The sequence below is a fragment of the Rhinoderma darwinii genome, chromosome 3 (assembly GCF_050947455.1).
Source record: "Rhinoderma darwinii isolate aRhiDar2 chromosome 3, aRhiDar2.hap1, whole genome shotgun sequence".
Taxonomy (NCBI): domain Eukaryota; kingdom Metazoa; phylum Chordata; class Amphibia; order Anura; family Rhinodermatidae; genus Rhinoderma; species Rhinoderma darwinii.
This window is the reverse complement of record NC_134689.1, coordinates 225,852,552-225,868,058: the sequence shown is the minus strand read 5'-3', so window position 1 is coordinate 225,868,058 and position 15,507 is coordinate 225,852,552. Positions and strand designations below refer to the sequence as shown.

The 15,507-nt window shown below is 37.2% G+C and overlaps 1 protein-coding gene across 2 annotated transcripts in view; it reads left to right on the top strand.

Annotated features, from left to right (window-relative positions):
• Positions 1 to 234: 234 nt before the first annotated feature.
• The window catches only part of ITIH2 (inter-alpha-trypsin inhibitor heavy chain 2), a 68,826-nt gene continuing 53,553 nt past the window's right edge, over positions 235 to 15,507 (top strand). The window contains exons 1-9 of one of the 2 annotated variants that reach the window (XM_075857467.1): positions 235 to 383; positions 3,718 to 3,771; positions 6,589 to 6,612; positions 8,520 to 8,692; positions 8,965 to 9,069; positions 10,220 to 10,382; positions 10,468 to 10,575; positions 11,168 to 11,293; positions 13,118 to 13,234. In XM_075857467.1, the coding sequence (XP_075713582.1) occupies positions 294 to 383; positions 3,718 to 3,771; positions 6,589 to 6,612; positions 8,520 to 8,692; positions 8,965 to 9,069; positions 10,220 to 10,382; positions 10,468 to 10,575; positions 11,168 to 11,293; positions 13,118 to 13,234 (960 nt within the window). In that variant the 5' untranslated portion in view covers positions 235 to 293. The remainder of the gene's footprint in view (positions 384 to 3,717; positions 3,772 to 6,588; positions 6,613 to 8,519; positions 8,693 to 8,964; positions 9,070 to 10,219; positions 10,383 to 10,467; positions 10,576 to 11,167; positions 11,294 to 13,117; positions 13,235 to 15,507) is intronic. The other variant, XM_075857468.1, reaches the window with a different exon arrangement.

Sequence of the window (15,507 nt, the reverse complement as noted above, 5' to 3'; positions counted from 1 at the left end):
AGAAATCAACTTCAAAGTAAAAGGGAAAGATAGAAAGACAACATCCATCCTCGCTGGAGCTTCATGGTTATCGCCAGATGATAACATGAAAACTCTATGTTTGCACAACCTCTCAGTCCCTGTCCTACCTGTGACTTGTCCTACATGGCAAATATTTGCATTGGGTCAGAACAAAGTTTATGATTTTAGATTTTCAAAAAAGAGAAGTTATAAACTCCACTGTGAAGTGGGTTCCACCTCATTTAATAACCAACTGGGGTCCAGAGGTTTTCTCTGGCTGCAGAGCAGAAATCATGAAGCGTATATTGTATCTTCTGTTATTACTCTTCTCTGCTGAAATTAGAGGATTTGATCTGTTCATTGAGGAGTTCCCTGATTCTGCTGTGAGTATTGTACATACAGGCTTTAATATTTATTTGCTATAACTTTATCATTGACTAGCTTTTCAGAATGAACATCTTCTTCCAACACATACCCCAAAGAAATGTCTACTGCCTGGGCTTTTAATAATTCTAATTCAGCTATCTTTGAGTTATTGTGGTCTCCTACTTGTGTATCAAATGCTTGATGGAAACAGCTAATGGCTAATTGAATGGGGGATTCATTCAGCTTTTCACAGACCCTGAATGGCATATAACTCTGCACTGTTGTGGAACATAACTCTCCAATTTGTCTGAAGAAATGTAGCATCACTATTCATAAATAATACCATGGAGACTGTGATGTTTCAGCCCTATATCAAGAATGCTACACTTTTTTCACCTGTGAATTGAGAGGATGATGGATTAAGTCTCCAGCGGTGTGCACCCCATTGGGACCTGACGCTATTTCCTCTGTGCTGCTGGATTTTGTGAATTTGTCACAATGCATTATGATTTACATAACTGTGCAGTAGTTATACCTACTGATTTACCGTAAAGTCTCATGCTAGTCATAGACGTAGAATAGCGGTTGGTTGAATAATCTGCCATTCAGCTGACAACTATTACCAAGGGCTCCTTCATTAGCATGTACATTTGGCTAGACCCAAGACGCATGTTATTTCAATAGATCAAAGGAGAAAAAATATTACCGAACACGGATGACTCTGGTGACATTTTGCATGCAGCCAACATTAACCCTGCAAACAGCCACATAGATCTGAGCTTTGTAGACCCCTGTATGATACATAGAAAATGGAAATGTTTATATTTCGATTGGGATTAGACTCCAAATTAAACATAAAAAATGTCTACATATTGTAAGTGATATTTGAAATTGACATGAGCAGCAGGGGATATGTCTATAAGTCTTTCTTGGTACATCAAGTACAATTTTTTTTGCTATGAAAATGGGATTTCTTAGCAAATATATAAAAAGGTTAAAAAAATGACAAAAAAATTAAACGAATTATAGATTATTCAGGGCCTTAACAAGCGTTCTCAGGGCAAAAATAAATATCACCAGTAAATATCCACCTCCTCCTGTCCTTAGGTATATCTGTTTTTATTCCCTGCCTGCTTTTAAAAGTGACAGCAGGAAACAGCCTTCATTACAGCACCCATAAATCGCTGCCCCCAAATTTATACCTAACTAGGCAGATTTGCCTTTCAGAAGTATGGGTAAGTTAAATGACATCATATTTAGGAGCTGTAACACCAGTTTAAAAACGGAGAGGGAGAACAAGATGTAACTAATGGCTCAATAGCATTTTTATTTATAATATAATAAAGACTAGTGTTTTATCCATATATTTATTATTTTTTATGTTAAGTGGACAGTATGTTACTAATGCTTCATTGTAGAAATGTGATGTAAAAACAGACTGATTTACTAACTTCTATGAATTGTTTTGATATTTTGGTTAAGAAAGTTTCCTAGTATTCATATTTGTCTAAATAATGATTTTCTTATACACATTTTCAATAAACATTTGTACGCCAAGAGACATTAAGCAAACAACCCACAACAGAGATGACTCTTGAATATACAAGAGAAAAGCAGGTGACATATGGGCAGTATTTTATAGGAAGAAGCGCTGTTAACACTTTGGTGAGTTACATGGTTAGATAGTAATGTTGAAATGTTATAGTTGGTAAGTGCAAGAAAAAGCAACACGTGATACACTTTTAGATTCAGATGAAAAGTACAAACATTTAATTCAATAGATCTGTCCCATAGGCATTGTAGAAAAGTGGCTTACACATACATCCTTGTAGCACCAAACATCAGTACATAAGATTTTAAATGGACTTATTTATGGAGCACATAATACACGTGTATGGACTATGTAACTATGGATTTTATTGTGGCTGACTACTCTCCGATCCTTTATTTTAGTTGATAGTTGGTTAGTGTCCTAGTTAAGATAAATGTGTTGCAGCTATTTTTTGGGGACAGAGCTTCTTAACCTTTTCTAGTTTGTGAAACACTTTCAAATATGACAGGTGGTATTGAGCCACATTGGGTATTGAATATATTTGATATTGGAAAAGGTTTACTGAGAGACATATGACTATTAATTTAGTGTTTTATTTGGCAAAGGTATTGGTTTTGTATCTATTCGCAAGTTTCAGAGACACTATGATATGCCTGGTGTCACTAGTGCAAAATCGTACTTAGAACTGCCGCCAGGTGGGGAGTCACATGGAAGAGGTCCGAAAGTCACATACGGCTGCAGAGCTACTAGTTGGGGAAAACTGCTTTGGAAAATACCTTATGAAATGGTGCAATTATAAATTTGTCTTTTTAAGTAGGGGGATTTGCACTGCATACATGCCTGATTCAAAATCATCCCTATGAAGTATGTTGTGTATATATAGAGGGTCTTTTTTAAAGGGCTCTTCAAAAGATATATAGTATCGATGAGAGGCACTCACCGACTGTAGCAAAAGACTTATTTTTATTCAATGATCATGCTCTGTTAGATGTGGAACAAGGGGTTGTCCAGGCCCTAAAAACTGGTGACATATGGGCAGTATTTTATAGGAAGAAGCACTATTAACACTTTGGTGTGTTACATGGTTAGATAGTAATGTTGAAATGTTATATGCTCAGGATAGGCCTTCAATATCTGATCGGTCGGGGTCTGACTTCCAGGACCCCGTCGAGCGCTGCTTCCCCTTCATTCCGGTTACTGCTCACACTGAATCGCCGACACAGCAATAGCGGCGGTTAACAGTATTACAACCTTTGCCCATTGAAGTAAATGGGAGAAGGCTGTGATACTGTGAATCGCCGCTACAAGTGTGTCGGCAATTCACAGTGTGAGCAGTAAGGGAAATGAAGGGGAAGCAACGTTTGTACGAGCGCTGCGGCCCCTTCAATACATCTGATCGGCGGGCCTCCAGGCAGTTGGAACCTGACCGATCAAATATTGATGGCCTATCCTGAGGGTAGGCCATCAATTTTTAGGGACTGGACAACCCCTTTAAGCCAGTGGCATAGCCATTAGTATTGCACTGATAGAAACTGGCTAGAAAATTTGGCAACATAAGTAGGCAGGACAGAGGTGTGATGACATAACATATTAGTTATACATTTTAATCTCACGTGATGGAGCAAAAGCATTACACATATGAATGAAATCATTGTCACAGTGTATATAAATCATACAGTGAGGTGTATATTACATGTGAGGTACAAGTGAAGTGACAGGCAGTTATGTGGAGGTTAATCTATATAAACCAGGACTCAGGAGCTTTAAGTTATACCTCTGATTGCAATTTTATTTTTCAGGATCTTGGTGACCTGATTCCAGAGTTTGAAAGTAATCATGGTGAAAGATTTAAGGTATGAACATGTTTACCAAGATAAAATACTACCTACTACCCAAGGGGGACACATTACTAAATGTTTTTTAATATTTCCTGGCCTTGAGTTAACTATGTCCTATTAATATGTGCCATCACTCATTTACTACTATATTCAAATATATTCAGCCCATATGTTGGATTCAGTTTGTTCGTGAAAAAAGTTGCACATTATCTTGTTTGCATATATACACACAGAGCATGTCCTACATATACAGTACAAGTATTGCATAGACATGTACTACAAATGAAATAAAATGTTTTGTAACTTCAGTCTTTATTTAACATGGCATGTACTGGTGTCTGTTTACCATGTAGATAAAGTAACTTACACAAGAACATGCACTGCAAGGCTTGTACTCATACGTTCGTGTACACAGTCCAATATATTACTAGGGGTCACTTTATGCAGAGCTAATGTCATGGGCCTGGGCAGGGGGAAATATGTAAGCTTCCAAAAGACTAACAATGCACATTTTAAATGCATAAACTATATATTATTTGGTTTCATTGACAATAACCAAGTGTTCAATTAATAAAACTATTGTCGCCAATTGACAATAAATATTTGACAGTGAAATATCGTTAATGACCCCCAAATGACTATACAGTAATGATTAAACAAACTGTAACATTGAGTATGATAAAAATGTAAAGGATTTAAATAGATTGTTCCCAATTTTATTAGTACCATTTCTGTAAATATTATAATTAACAGTTATCTTCAGAAAGTCATTATGTCTATGGCCACCTATAGTCCCAGCCCTCTGATCACCAGCTACCGTGCTACTTGTCCAGTCATTTCATTATAATTCATCGAAAATGAAATTAAGAATATAAATAAGCAAATTTAGTATTCTCATTATGTAATAAAACTAATACAAAGGACCAAGATCATACTAGAAGTATCATGCATTTTACTACACGTGTAGGTGTTCAACATCAACCAACATCCAAAGTGGACCTTAGTGTCTCTTTATGTACATTGTATAGAAATGGGAAATGACAAGTTGGGTTTTGACTGAGAATCTGTTACATTATGTTCCATGATATTGTGCAGTACTTTTAGATCAAATAACAAAACATCGACATTGACAAACATCAGGCCAAGTGAATAAATACTGGCTGTTTCCTCATCTGATCTCTGTCACTGACTACCATGCTTGTTTTTCAAAAACAGACAGTGACCTGGGAGGGCTAGGGTTTGGCTTTTGGATATATTTTTCAGATTAGAAAATAACAAATTAATATTAGTTACTCCAGAACACAACTAAACAAAGTAATCCCTCAGTGCACTGTATGAAAAAGAACATCAATGTTTTTGAAAGGAGCACTAAATGTAAAATATAATACAAAGAGCTGCTAATATCTTTCATGCATCTGTACCGTATGTAAATGTTTCTGAATGTCCTCAGGACTGGAGATAAATTAGATAAAGTAGTAATAATGGAAGATACTGTTTTTTATGGACTTCATGTTCCTAAGGCTATAGTCACACTTCCGTGACAGATTTCCGCACGTGAAATACGAGCGTAAATCTGGTCCGTGTGTGTTGTGTTATTGCATCTGTGCATTGCGAGTGGCATGTGTTTTTCACGCACTTGCAAAGCACTTTTTTTGTTCAATGTATTTGATGTGGATACATGTGCTGTGCGTGATTTGCACGCACCCTTTGACTTCAATGGGCGCGTAGGTGTGTGAAAAACCTGCCAATATAGGAGATGCAGTGAGTTTCACGCAACGGACACACGCTATGTGAAAACTCCTGCATGTGTGAATAGCCCCATTGAAATCAATGGGTCAATGTGATGTGCGTGATTTTCACTCACAGCACACGGACGGTTTTACGCTCATCTGAATGAGCCCTAATTCCATTATAGAACACTGTTCCAGGGAACAGCAGATTACATTTAACAGGAGATAAGATAGACTTTAGGTTTAGTTGCCTTTTAATGCCAACTTTGTGAGAGCAAAACCAAAAAAATTAAATATAAATAACAAGTTTAAAAACATCCTACTGTGGCGTAACAATGGCCTACCTAGCATAGAGGCTGGTCAGGCGACTGCCATTGGGCCTGTGGGGGAAGGGAACCTGGCACTAAACTGATTCCCCTTCTTACCAGCCATGCCTTCAATGGAGCTTACTGCAAACAGATCTACAGAGCTCCCATTTAGTTCAATACTAGCTGTCTAAATCCATATGCAGAGAGCTCCCCCTATTGGTGGTTGCATGTAGCTGGACTAATACCATTTATCAGATAAGAAAACAGAGGTCCCCTGTACAGATATACTATAAAATAAATCAGCACAGAATTTTGGAGCTAAAAATTAAAAGCCATAGTACATTTGGAGCATCCATAGATGAGCTTGGCTCATTGTGAGTCCTGCTGTGTGGCCCAAAAAATTCTGCCTACCCCCTTGGTATGTAGTCAATTATTTATGGTTACTGAGCCAACATTCAAGATGACAGTAGTTATGATGTACAAACAATTTTATCAAACATATCAAACTATACACATGATATACATGATAATAATTATAAATATTCCAAATATCAAAGAAAAATGTATACTATTTAAAAGAAACATTAAAATAATGTGAATTTCATGAACCTTCTATTTCTATGTGTGAATTTTTACTCTACTACATGATGGGTGATGTAGTCTACACTGGTATAATGAAATGCTAATCATCTCTGAAAATGATCGTTTTGATGCTGCTTGTTTTCTTATAGTGCACACATAAGTGAACTGTTAGCTATATAATGACAAATATTTTCTATGTTCTTGTTTCATAGAGATCTGAAGATACTAGCGCAGAGGTATGTGTTTCTGCTGAGCCTACAAGGTCAGGGCTAGATAACCAAATGTTGACTGTTCCTTTAACTGCAAGTTCAATGACATTAACCCTGTAAAAGAATACAAACTAGAAGGGCTAAGAAAGACTTATTAGACAATGCATTGCGTCAGCTTTCATCATTGTAAAGACAGGCAGATGTCCCATTCATTAGTTATGACCATCTCTATATGATCATATATATAAGAATTGTTGATGGAGGTCATAATTCACCCTCTAAATAATGTTGTGCTCTCACAATTTGCATAGGATAGTTTGCATAGCTTGTGACAAAAGCTTTTTATTTTTTTATTTTTTTATATATTTGATTTCATATATAGTATATCTCATGGGAGCACTCAGTTAAAAATTGCCCGTTTGTCAGTTTACTAGTCCATATCTTCAGGACTCCATATATATATATATATATATATATATATATATATATATACACTACCGTTTAAAAGTTTGGGGTCACCCAGACAATTTTGTGTTTTCCATGAAAACTCTCATTTATATTTATCAAATGAGTTGCAAAATGACGAGAAAATATAGTCAAGACATTGACAAGGTTAGAAATAATGATTTTTATTTGAAATAATAATTTTCTCCTTCAAACTTTGCTTTCGTCAAAGAATGCTCCATTTGCAGCAATTACAGCATTGCAGACCTTTGGCATTCTAGCTGTTAATCTGCTGAGGTAATCGGGAGAAATTTCACCCCATGCTTCCAGAAGCCCCTCCCACAAGTTGGATTGGCTTGATGGGCACTTCTTGCATACCATACGGTCAAGCTGCTCCCACAACAGCTCTATGGGGTTGAGATCTGGTGACTGCGCTGGCCACTCCATTACAGATAGAATACCAGCTGCCTGCTTCTTCCCTAAATAGTTCTTGCATAATTTGGAGGTGTGATTTGGGTCATTGTCCAGTTGTAGGATGAAATTGGCTCCAATCAAGCGCTGTCCACAGGGTATGGCATGGCGTTGCAAAATGGAGTGATAGCCTTCCTTATTCAAAATTCCTTTTACCTTGTACAAATCTCCCACTTTACCAGCACCAAAGCAACCCCAGACCATCACATTACCTCCACCATGCTTGACAGATGGCGTCAGGCACTCTTCCAGCATCTTTTCAGTTGTTCTGCGTCTCACAAATCTCTCTACTCTGGTTAGAGCCTGTTTGTGCTGTCCTCTGAAGGGAGTAGTACACACCGTTGTAGGAAATCTTCAGTTTCTTGGCAATTTCTTGCATGGAATAGCCTTCATTTCTAAGAACAAGAATAGACTGTCGAGTTTCACATGAAAGCTCTCTTTTTCTAGCCATTTGGAGAGTTTAATCGAACCCACAAATGTAATGCTCCAGATTCTCAACTAGCTCAAAGGAAGGTCAGTTTTATAGCTCCTCTAAACAGCAAAACTGTTTACAGCGGTGCTAACATAATTGCACAAGGGTTTTCAAGTGTTTTCTAATCATCCATTAGCCTTCTAACACAGTTAGCAAACACAATGTACCATTAGAACACTGGAGTGATGGTTGCTGGAAATGGGCCTCTATACACCTATGTAGATATTGCATTAAAAACCAGACGTTTGCAGCTAGAATAGTCATTTAGCACATTAACAATGTATAGAGTGTATTTCTGATTAAGTTAATGTTATCTTTATTGAAAAAAACGGTGCTTTTCTTTCAAAAATAAGGAAATTTCTAGGTGATCCTAAACTTTTGAACGGTAGTGTATATATATGGCAATCGGTCTAACTAAAATGCATCCAGATACAATATAGTAATGGGTAATACTCTCAGTGATATTACAATTGACCAATTGATAGATAATAGACAATGATGTGTAGTCCAGCAGTGTGTAGTACGTGCCTGCCATCTCTCCTACTAGGTGCCCTCCCAGGATTCAATCTCTCTGTACAGCTACAAAGTGGAATCCTCTATCACGTCACATTTTGCCAATACCATGATACAAAGCAAAGTGGTGAACAATGCTGCATACCCGCAGAGCCTATCATTTGATATCCAGATACCCAAAGGAGCTTTCATCAATAACTTCACTATGTAAGCTTCATTTCAATGCTTTTCATTCTTAGAATACATCTAGAATTATTTATGGCCTTTAAGTTAATTGTTTTGTTTTACATTCCCCTATTTAATTTTTTTTATAGTTTTACATTTTTTTGTAATCCCTAAAATCATTAAAATAGAGAGCTATAATAGTAATAATAATAATAATAATAATGTCATTGTAATTATTTTATGCTTATTATATTGTATTATGTATTTTGTATTATTGTATTATGCTTCTCTCAATCATGTGTTTTGTCCACCAGGAATGTCAATGGCATCACATTTAGTGGCTCAATTAGAGAAAAGTCAGAAGCTAGAAGTTTGTACTCGAAAGCAAGAGCAAGAGGCAAATCAGCCGGACTGCTAAGGTCTGAAGCACAATAATGTATACTGTCATGATGGAGTTTCTTTCTTTCACAAACAACTCTTTTCTTTACAATATATCGGCTATCTTACTGAACGTTGACGCTATGGCATTAGAACTCACAGATTATAAACACTTACACAGAATGTAGAGATTAGCATTTTCTCAACACATTGCAGATGTTTATTAATGGTTTATCAATGTAAGGCTGATTTCTCACCAGTGTTCACTATTCCATTGTTCTGCTCCATCAGAGGAGCAGAACAAGGGAAAAACCGGAACCACCGACAAGACTGGCGGCCAATGGTACCCATTGACTTTAATGGGTTCCATCTGGTTTTTCGTCGGGGTGTCGGTGGTTTTACCGGAAACAATAGCGCTGCATGCTGTGCTATTGTTTACTGTATTCTAACAGAAGCTTCCAATGCAGATGTGAATGAGGCCTAATATTTTATTAAGCATACAACTATAAAAGAAAACATTCAAAGATTACAACACCAAGAGGCAGAACATATATATTTTTCCTTACACAATGACCATAGCTGAAATCTTGGTTTTAGGTAGCTAAAATGAAGGAAAGCAGCACTATATAATATTCAATACAAGCCTCAGAGATCACAATCCATGTGTTCCATACAGTATAAAATATAGAGATTTGCAGCACTTCAAACTTGTATGATAAAAAGTGATTCTTAATTCACCGTGCAGTGTTTCAGCTCTGAATCTAGTTAAAGGGGCTCTCTTTTTATGTCTGAAACTTATGTAGAAGAATAAGGCATCAAGTTTGTAAAGCTGTAAGTCCCCATATTCTTTCGTTTCAGAAATGGTTACCTCACCCGTACATAAAGTCTTACTTTCTTGGAATCTAAAATGTGATGAAACAAAGGGGGAAAACAAATAAATTATAGAATTAATTAATTAATCAATGAAATATTGCACTATATGCCGTAGAGCAATAGAAAGTGCAATCTAGGAAAATTGTAGCTTTACAAAAAATCGGGCGTAACTTTAAAGAGACATCAATTTGTAGGACTTTTATGTATTACTACTATTCACTGTTTCACTGTAAACTAGTTCTATAAGCAAGCGCTCGAGAAAGAACATTTTCTGTAGTGACTGTTTCATAAATGTAAATCTTTTATTTTCCTGCACAGAACTAATTCCCTAGACATGGAAAACTTCAAAGCTGATTTACATGTTCCTGGAGGAACTAAGGTTCAGTTTGAACTTCATTACCAGGAAGTCCTTCAGAGGAGCCTAGGTTCCTATGAACACGTTCTCTATCTCCAGCCAGGCCGCTTGGCTAAACATTTTGAGGTGAAAAGTGGAGCACATCAAGCACTTAAAATAGCTACAAATAATTATAATAGTGTTTACCATAATGTTAATATTATATTTCCAGGTGGACATCTATGTCTTGGAGCCTGAAGGAATCAGTACTCTAAATGTGGTTAACCCAGTTGCAAAACAATTTACCGATATCATCAATGTTGACCAGGGAGACCAGAAGGTAAAAATAAGATTCATTATATGTTAGACATGTGTGAAGACACATTTTATGTAAAAACTAGAGGAGCAAAAAACTGATGTCCCAGAACTTGTCATAGGCCACATTCACATTAATGAAAGGAACCCGATACTGATGGCACATCACATATAACTACACATTGTTGTGATGGGCCAAAAATCTGTTGAAAGTTGTTACCAGTATATTTCAGAATTGAATGCAATGACACTTAAATGGAAAATAATTGACAGTAGTCATGAATATTATGCTTATTGGTAAAATATGCAAACCAGAAAATAATAACCTAAACAAATCAATTGTCCAACAGCACCATTAATAGATGTAAAACCAGGGTGGCATTACCACATGTATTAATGTACCGTTATTTCTGGAGCTTTTACCATTCCAAATATTTTCTGCAAATGCATTTTTTTTATATTTTCTTATAATGTCATTAGAGTGATTGTAGACATTACATACAATATACTATAAGGAAAAGATAATCCATGTATATGCGCATAGAAAATACTTACAATTAAATTTTTAAATATTCTTCTGCTATTTGTTGGTATTTCACCATTTAATTTTTCTTCAGGCACATATATCTTTCAGGCCAACTGTGGATGAGCAGCGTGAGTGCTCCACTTGTGTCACAACAGCAGTGAATGGAAGACTAAGTGTAAAATATGATGTCAAAAGGGAGAAGACCAGTCAGCTCCAGGTAAAATGTAAAAAATATTCATAGCTGTATATGATGGTTACACTGACTCCATGATATACTGAGCACATATGTCTAGTAAAACTGTATACATTATCTCTTTGTACCCTATGTTGCATAAGGCCTCAAGCACACTTCAGTGATAGTCTTCAGTGTGCTATCCGTTTTTTTAACGGATAGCACACTCACCCATTAATTTCTATGGGGCCATGCACACATCCATATTTTTTTTGCAAATCCGTGTGGCCATTCCGCAAATTATAGAACAGGTCCTATCCCTGTCCGTTTTTACGGATCAGACTCGGCCATCCATGTGCGGTCCGTACTTTGTGGCTGTATAAAGGGACACTGATATCTGCTTGAGGCCGAAGAATTCATTTGTAGTCTTCTATTATTTGCCAAATATTTGCTGCACTGTATTTCTCCTTTTGCGTTATGTTCTATATACTTTTTTACCAAAATAATTTTCAACTATATAACCTTACATTGGGAAACTTATTACTAAATTAAACTATTATAACAAAACTATTTTTTTACTGTATACTGAGCATGTAAGTCTTTTCAGTTCATTTTATCTTCATAAATCCACGGTTTGTTCCTGAAAGCTACAGACACCTACACAAGAAAATATTGCATGCAACATACTCTTGTCTGGCAATAGAAGTCGTCTGTTGCAGGGGGAATCAAATCAAGGTTGAGTGTGGATAAATGTGAACAAACCTTATAACTGTTTATATGGATTCCTTGTACATTGAACAGTGTAAGGTGACATTTTGCATGCATTGTGTACATAACGCCAGTCAATTCTGAAAATTCTGTTGTGTAAAGAGTTATTTAAATTTTTTAGCCCCAAGTGTTATTTGTTGGGAAGGTTATCGGAGGGAAACGGGTGAGAAACAGAAGGAAACCACATTATGCCGACTGCTATCACTAGATGCAATTTAATATCCCTTAGGCTTCATGCACACTTCCGTCAGCCATTGAACAGCCTTTACTGATGGTCCCGTCACACACGGGCTGCACACGGATGGCTACCATGTGCAGTCCGTTGTTTCACGGACCAATTTCAATCAGAAGGCCAATACTGTTCTGTTAAAAAATGGGCAGGAGTAGGACCTGCCCTACTTTTGACGGAACGGCCGCACGGTTCCGTTAAAACAACGGAAGTGTACATGGTCCGATTGAAATGAATGGGTTCAGGGTGCTATTCGTGACAAAAACGGATAGCACGCTGAAGGAAAAAACTCTAGTGGGCATGGGGCCTTAACTGAATGCAGCTAGATAAGGAGGACAGAGGACCTCGACCGCCTCCTCCTTGATGTCCTAAATGCCTGATAGATTCAAGTCCTACATCTGGGGCGCTCACCTATCTGGAGAATGGTGGTCTGGTGACAGGAGTATGGCAATAGTTGGAGATGGGACCCTTTGGATATTCAATAAATGCTTAAGATAGGAATACCCATTTAAATTAATAAAAATAAAAAACTGGAATATTAGCAGGAATTACAGTTTTGGATTGAGCTACTTCTAGCACAAGGGCACACAATGCAAGCATCAGTCTTTTCAATCAATAAAATAATGAAGATATGATATTGACTTTATAAAACATATTGCATTTGGGCTCTGATTACACTTACGCTGGGTTTCGTTTCAACGGTGGTTCTGGTGTTTTTGACGACGAGAATAGCATAATCCGGAGCGATATTCTTGCTGTCAAATACACCAGACAAAAAATTGACAGACTAAATTATGGAACATATGACATGAAGATAAACATGAAAATAAATCTGACTATATTCTTCTAACTTTATGTTCTGTGCCTTTCAGGTGTTCAATGGATACTTCCTCCATTTCTTTGCTCCAGAAAATCAGGCCCCACTTCCAAAGAATATCTTATTTGTTATTGATGTCAGCGGATCCATGTGGGGGATTAAAATGAGACAGGTGAGTGTTAACGTGATACGGTTGTGTCGTTTAATGTACAATTATGGGAAATATAGCAGCTCATGACAGGTTGTCCTTTTCTGTTCTTGTACACATGTCCTTTTTGTCTTTAGGCTGCTGCAAACGTATAATATTTTTATATGTATAGAATCTTTGAATACTTTTTCTTAGTTTTTGCTAGCTACAAACTAACCAAATGTCAGGTACCTCACAGCAAATATGGTATTGTACCTCCAGCCTGTAGGACTCTATGCCTTGTTAGATTGCATTCATGTGAATGGCTCAGGAGTGGTGCCGTGCAGAGGAACAATTGTGAAGGAGTTACTGCATTTTACTGGAGGAGTTATTGCATAGAATTAAACCCTTACCGACCGCTGACTGTAAATTCACGTCTGCGCTTTGTAGCAACAAACTTTCCCTGAACCAATTGCGATCAATGGCCTCCGGGACTGCCATGTATGGAAGCCTATGAGGACCAACCGGAGGCTGGTTCTCATAGGCTTCTTGTCAGAGTGACTGTCAGCGTCACACTGACAGTTATAATACATTACACTACGTAGGTAGTGTAATGTACTATAGCAGCGATCAGTGCTGCAAGTCTTCAAGTCCCCTAATGGGACAAAAAAAAAAAAAAGTTAATAAAAATATTTTATAAAGGTGTAAAAATAAAAGTTAAAAGTGAAAAAAAACCTGCTTTTTTCCCAATAATAAATCTTTTGTAAAATCTTTTTTTTTCTCCTTAATAAAAAATACAACCCGTCCCGCAAAAAAACAAGCCCTTACACAGCTCTTTTGACTGAAAAATAAAAAAGTTACGACCTTCAGAATATGGTGACACAAGAAATTCTCCTTTGTTCTAGAGATCATTAGGGGTCCCAGCAGTTGGCACCCCACCAATCAGATAGTGATGGCCTATCTTAATGATATTATATAAATTTTGCTGGTGGCAAACCCCTTTACCTCAAGGGCCTTAGGTAGTTCAGTCACCTTGGCGTACCATTACATCAAGGTAATTGTGTGGGTACTGCCACTGTGTCCACACGATAAACGGTGGAGGATGGCTATAATGCAATGTACAAGGGGGGACAGCCCTGGCAACATGATTGCCGGGGCTAAATACAAAGTTAGTCGGCACCTCCTAACAAAGTGAAATAAATAGGCAGGTGATAATCTGCGGTCACTGCAATGCAAAGCCAACAAACACAAAGATGCAGCAGCACCCTGCGGGCGCTAACATATATAAAGATGTTGAATATATAGATTACTTTAAATGTGAGGTTTTTAGCACACATTTTGATCACATTTTGTTTGCCCATCTGCCACGACAAGGAGACCTCATTCAGATGGGTCCCTACACTAAACAATATACCTGTACAACAGGAGACTCACTTCTTTTTCTCTTGGGCCAAGGCCTATAAAATGTATTCAAGGTAAATAGGAACCAGCTTTATTCTATACTAAATTAAAAAAAGCATTGGACAGATGGTGGAGGCAGTCGCTATGGAGAATAGAACCTGAAAAAGATCCCCAGGACTGTCCTTTGTAAAGTGGTATGCGTCAACAGGTGCCTCTGCATATTTAATGAAAATATATTGGCATACCTATGTACTATGACGAAGCGACTGCTATGCGCTTGTCTCCAGTTTATAACCTGCCTCCACACTAAATAAAAAGCTGCATTTGAAGGTCTGATATGGTGAGTGCCGTGCATCTTCTTTCTCGCTTTGTTATTATATTTGGATCTGACACTTTATAGGCACAGAACACCAACGAAGCAGCAGCAGTAGGACCATAGATCCCAGCCTCACAGTGATCCAAAGTATATTGCCACGGCGTGGTGTAGTGCCAACCGTTCACTCTCTTATGTGTTTGGATACACCCATGTACTATACTACAATATAAGTAAAAAAAGTCAAAATTTATTTATGGGACCCAAAAAAAGTAAAATAAATAAAGAAGATTTACGGTAATATGACCCCCATATATTTGATATCCCTATCACAACACGTTCTATAAATATATAAACTTGTTTTAGGTCAGTGATGAACAACGTAAAATTAACTGAAACTAAAATCATAAAAATTAAACATTACGTACCTTAAAATGATACCTGTAGAAACTACAACTTCTGTCAAATACAAGACCTCAAATTGCTAAGTCAATGCAAAGAAAAGCTATTGTTCCGAAATGCCAAATGGCTTGGTCCCAAAGAGTTGGTCCCGAATAAATGTTTTCCTGATAACAAGTGCAAACCATGCGTAAATTATACAGAA